Source organism: Macrobrachium nipponense, chromosome 16 (genome assembly GCF_015104395.2).
Source record: "Macrobrachium nipponense isolate FS-2020 chromosome 16, ASM1510439v2, whole genome shotgun sequence".
Taxonomy (NCBI): Eukaryota; Metazoa; Arthropoda; class Malacostraca; order Decapoda; family Palaemonidae; genus Macrobrachium; species Macrobrachium nipponense.
In genome coordinates this window covers 56631234-56637233 of record NC_087209.1, presented here as the reverse complement: position 1 = coordinate 56637233, position 6000 = coordinate 56631234, and the positions used below count along the sequence as shown (strand labels likewise).

General features: G+C 36.7%; 1 protein-coding gene across 3 annotated transcripts in view; it reads left to right on the top strand.

The window, feature by feature from the left end:
* LOC135195715 (uncharacterized) overlaps positions 1 to 6000 on the top strand; it is a 28926-nt gene that overhangs the window by 2834 nt on the left and 20092 nt on the right. For all 3 annotated transcript variants that reach the window (XM_064222127.1, XM_064222124.1, XM_064222126.1), the window contains exons 2-3: positions 3229 to 3986; positions 5341 to 5446. In XM_064222127.1, the coding sequence (XP_064078197.1) occupies positions 3264 to 3986; positions 5341 to 5446 (829 nt within the window). In that variant the 5' untranslated portion in view covers positions 3229 to 3263. The remainder of the gene's footprint in view (positions 1 to 3228; positions 3987 to 5340; positions 5447 to 6000) is intronic.

The window sequence follows — 6000 nt, the reverse complement described above, 5'->3', positions numbered from 1 at the left end:
AGAAGAAGACGACGAAGTGTGCACTAGATAATTATTAAAATAAATAGTAAAACATCAATATTTTACATATTTATAATGATTAATTGGAAAATATTCGTTATTGAGAAAGTAACTCAATTCTGACTCAAATTTAAGTAATTATTTTTTGGAATTAGAACGTTCTTTTAAGTCCTGTATTATGACGTCACGACATTTTGACTTTCCTACCTATTGTAGATGAATTGCTAGCTGTACTCAACTTTTTTGCAGAACAGTTTACCAGTTATTCATGCAGATTGTTATCAGCTATTCATGTAATTGTTATAATCATAATGTGCATACAGTATATGTCTTTATTTACTTTTTGGATATATGAAGATGTTTTACTGGCGGATTACCGCCGTAGTGTGACGCAATCACTTTCGGTCCCTGGGCCTCTGTCTGTTTTCGCACCATAAGAAATTAATGGGGCTGAATTTGCAATGACCAGAAAGTCGTTAAAAGAGGAAAGTTAGTGTTGAGGGGCATATGTTTTGATTGAGAAAAATACAAATTTATACAAAGCTAGCTTGTGAAAAATACTTGATTACAAAAAACTTGATTGACAACTAAGCAGCATACCTACAGTGGGTTTCAGAGACAGTGCAAGCACGTTTTTTGGCAATATTTCTGTAACGAACACTGTTATCAGAACGTGATTTTGCCATAGTGCATTACACCCAGTGCCGTAATTTACAAGGGTATCGTGAATCACTAATCGTAAAGAATAACGACACTTGTCCTTGTACCAAGAGACAAAAACTCCATTATCCAGAAATGGATACGAACAGGCGTAAAAAAGCTCCACCTACCCCCCCCCCCCCCCCCCCCCCCCCCCCCCCCCCCCCCCTCCACCGCCACCCCTGTCCTTCCTTCCTTCACCTTCCTTTCTCTCTCTCTCTCTCTCTCTCTCTCTCTCTCTCTCTCTCTCTCTCTCTGTTGCCAATTGGTATGTGTTCACCCTCCAAACTGGGTATAAGACTTACACAAAATGTGGAAATTTGTGAAATTAGCCTATGTATTGAAAGTATATATACACAAATATTAAAGCAATTTTATCATTATTGCATTACTAAGACAACTAGAATTCATGGAAACAGTTTATAATAATGCATCGACGTATGTGTGAAGCTCCACTAATGTGGCAACGATGATTTTGCCATTCTTAGCATGCAAACATTAAAGGTTACATTTATTTCTGGCAAACAGTTATTTAAAAAAAATCAAAATACTAATATAGACTTAAATCAATGAAGTGTTAGCAAAAAAAAAAAAATTATAATACACTTATCCGTAGTCTGCTCCGCTATGGTTTTCGGCAGCCAGATGTATGACAAGGTTAGAAACATTGGATTGTATCTACTTTAGAAATATCTGTAATTTTTCGGAGTAATTTGCAAAAAAGGGGTAATAGACATGAATTAAATAAACATTTTGAAATAACAAAGTAAAGTTGAACTAAATAATGAGTAAAGTAAACAATTAAGGGAATAAAACTTTGCAGTTTCGTTGTCTGCTGCTCGTAACTGTGTATGTGGAATACGCGCTTAGGAACCAGGAACAGCAACGTGGTTCAAGTGCAATGTGGAGTGAATTAAGACCAAAATGTGTATAATAACAATCAAATAAGCACTGTGGAGTTTCAGTTGTGATGGCAGTAAGGATAAAACCACCGATTACAAGGTAAAAATTAATTCAGTTCAAACCATGACCCCGGGAATAACAAGTTTCATACTAATATAGGCAACAAAATGTTGTTTTATTGTGCTGATTACAACTGCAATCTTGAGTAAGATCAATAAACGTTACATATATACACGAACATTGTTCAAATGAGTGCTGGGAAGGCTGGGAAAGATGGTGTCCATCCGTGACCAGACCCGTCCAGCCACACGATAGCCGCCATATTGGATTTCAAAACTGCATTAAAAACATATTTTACGAAGAGCGTCACATGCTTATTTTAGTTTGTATGGGACTTTCATATATCCCATTATGTTGACGAAACTTCAATCTTTTGAATGGTATGCTTAGAGTTGTAATTGTATTCTTGTTTTACCAATTAAATATTGAGTGAATAAGACCCGTCCAGCGTGATGATGGTGGATCGTCCGTGATTGTTTACCCTATGGCCTTGGTCAATTGATGCTATTAGTAGCTAATATTACGTTACCCTAAACAATTGATATTTTGATGTTAATCCTGACCTAGCATCCTTGCTTAGCTTGTGCGTTTACCCCGAGAAACTCAGTAAATAGGCTAAGCAGGAGTACCTGTTGCTCACCTACTAACCTACCACTTGGTAGGGTATTGATTGATTGATTTATTAAAGATTATCTGGCGTCAACTTAGTAGGTTAAGTGACTGAGCTACAACATGGCAGCCACCGATCCCGGGACGCGGCCACCTTCCCGAAAAAGTAGTACTTGAATTCGCTGCCATGAGCATCTGTCAAGAGTTGCGGCCCATCCAGGCAGCACACCGAGACCTCTAGGCTCCTCTCGAAGTATAAGTATTTTCTCCCAAATTATGAAATAGTAATGGCATAATTCAAGTGCTTTTTCGGGAAGTACCTGTGTTCCGCGAGAGGTGGCCGCTATGTCGCCACTCAGTCATTTAGGTACCCTACCTACCAAGTTTTAGGTATAGACTAGGCATTATTATTTTATAAGTTACCAATACATATTATGAAATTGTAACCTACATTTTTTTTACAAGAGCTCCTCACTCTTGTTATCTTTAACCCCATAAACACTAACTATGTGTAAATTATAAGGGTAAATAAAAAATTAATCAAAAATTTTGTATGCAGAAAAGTTCTGTGGGATGCAATGTTCAGTGTCTTTGTTTTTATGCAGAAAAGTTTCTAAGCTTCAACAACTGATCCAGCTCATGCTAAGGGCATCTGTTACAAGAATCGGGGGTTGTATAGCTAGGAAAAATGCAAATCATCTATAAAAATTTGCCATATTTGTTAAAAGCATATCTAAAAACTTATGCAAATATTACAGTTAATAAACATTAAAACAACCCATGACTATTCATAGTATTACTATTGCCTTAAACTTATGGTCCCTCAACAATATCCAGGCGCATGCAGTGTTACTTACTTGTTTGTTAACGTTTGCATGAAATGTTTCTTAGTGATGGAAGTCTCCTTTGTATAGTATTTGATGTATATATTTATTTTAATATATTTTGTATTTACAGATGACTAGATTTGCAGTTTAGACATAGGAATAGAAATGTCTAAAAGGGTCAAGGTGCTTCATCGTCAGACTTTCCAAAATTCCAATAATATAGTGGAGCTAACAGTAAAAACAATTCCAAAGGACATCATACCCAGTCAGAATACAGTTCCAAAGCCTTCAGAATATGTTAGGGATTGCGGAGTTAGGAAAGAATTGGAAAGAGTTAGTGACAAAGAAAATAACAATGTATGCAGTAAAGCATCTGTTCCAAACAAGAAAAAGGACAATGATAGAGGCAGAGTAACAGTTGAGGTATCTAAAAAGGTTAATAGAAGGCACCACGAAATTGTGCCCAAGAATAACACATGGGATGATGTGCTACGCAATAATAGTGTTGTTGAAAGCTCTATTGAAAGTGAGCTAGTCTCTGGTTCAAGAAAAAAGAGGTTAGCAAATCATCATTTACCAGACCAGTGCCAAGCTTGGCATCAAAGAGCTTCTCCAACTGCGGACTCTGAGCAATCCAACGTATCAGAGTTAATTGTTAATCGTCAGATTCAGAGTGAAACGTCATCTCAGGAGTTTGCACCCCAGCAAATGTATAATAATGTTAATGGTCAAAACATTATTCCTCAGAGGAGGAACAGCAGTAGCAGTAGCAGTAAAATTACAAGAAAACAGCCAAGAGCCGAAAGATCTACCAGACGGTCACTCAAGAACATTAACCAGCAGGCTGCAACAGGAATGCAGCCAGAGCAGCTGTTGGAGCAAGCAAAGGTGAGTTTGTATAATTTTAATGCCTCTCACGCCAATAGTATTGACAGTTTAGAGCAAGCCCAGAATTCCAGTTTACCTTTTACTATAATTGGCAATTCTTTAATAGGTAAACCAACCCCACTGGCGATGCTCCTTCTCTTATATGTACACTACACTTTCATCTTCCATAAATTTATCTGCTTTCTGTCTCCTAGCTTCATTAACTTTCTGCTATCATGAAACAAGTGTCAAGATCATCATCAAACATTTTTGTGTTAGCTTTTCTAATTTATGTGCTCTTTCTGCCTGAATCCTTATCAGGTTTGGGTCTTCACTTATGCCTTTTCTCTATGATTACCTAGACCTGTTTACATGTTTTTGACATGCTACACTCACATCTGGTTTCCTGACCAACTGTTCCCCATCCCTTCTCATCATACATCAAAATCAGCCTTTTGATGCCTGATTGCTACATCTATTCCTCATTCATAATGTGATCTTCACACCCTACTCTGGCCATGACTCTTAATATAACAATTAATATTTCAAGTTTTTTCAATTTACCTTGCCAATGCCCAAAGCATAGGAACATTTCTGCAGTCACTTGGGATAATAGCAAGCATGACTTGGATCTGTGGTTATATTATACAGGAACTATGACCCTGTAAACTTTTATCATGTAGTTAACTTCACTACTGATCAATTTTTTATGGTATTTTTTCTGTTCATGGGAATATGCAGATAGATCAATGATAGATATGTAAATGATTACTAACATTCTTGTATTTAAGTTACTCTATTGTTCTTTAGTAAGACTACAAAACAGCAGACTGATTTCAGAAGCCAGAGGTATATAGTAGAGTTATATAGTAATCTATAACAGCTGAGTAAAGATTGGTTACTGAGCAGTACTTATTCATGGTTGAACTGACATTCTGATTTAAATTCTTTTTTGGCCTCTTGTTGGGATGGAACTGTTTTTATAATTAAGAGGATTCATTAAATGAGCTTTTGGTGTCACTGGTTCAGTATTTTGTTCCAGAAGCTTGTGATTGTATGTGCCATGTTTAATGGCATAGTCTTCCCACTTCTCTGCTTCTTGCACATTTTAGATATAAAAAATTTCCCTCCAAGTCAGTTTTGCAATCCAGAACATTACAACACCAGCTGTTATATTTGATAGCGCATCTCCTACAGTAGCCTTATGATGGTTTTCCTTTGAATCCTTTCCTGTCACCATACGCTTGGATTTACTTGCATTTTCTCTCAATCCTTTCTCTTCAGGTACAGCACATATTGAAAATGTAATGCAGTAATATGTTGATAGCTCAGTTACTTGAGTAATGCCCAGTTTAAGTGCTTTTTTTTGTATAAGGTACCTGGGAACAATCGTCTTCTTTCTGATGATGCAACACCTTCACCGTTTGGAGCAAGTGCATTACAGTTATTGAGCCAGCTAAGACAGCGGCTTCAGTCAAGAGGTAAATACATATGCCAGTCTTTAATTTCTTAAAAATTTTGGGAGGAAGAAATGATAGAAAAACCTTAAAAGTAATGGTAATAACAATTCCAAAATTATGTATTCCAAGAACCATCATAATAAAGGTGTAACTGACAGTTAAAAAGTTCCGGTTATCTATGCCGATAACTGGGGGCTGCCAACTGCAATATAAATTTTACCATATGCACAGAAAGCCTTATTTTTTAGACTAACAATCATGTCACTAGCAAAGACTGAAAACTATATCCTAGAGTACTACTCTGAAGAACACCTTGTTGGATAGGTTTAGCCCACTGAAGATACCAAAAAGAGCATTTTACTGCTTTCTGCTGATCTATTAAATTGCCAATGCATATTGCTTTTGCAACAAATTGATGCATTTTCTTTTCTTCTGTTTATCGCATGCACGTTTACACTTATTGCTGCTGTATGATCAAATATTTAATTTTCACAAAAGTGACTTACCGAACAGTTACATAGCTTATAGCTTCTTACCTACGGCAGTCGAAATTCAAATTGTTGGCGCCAGCGGCG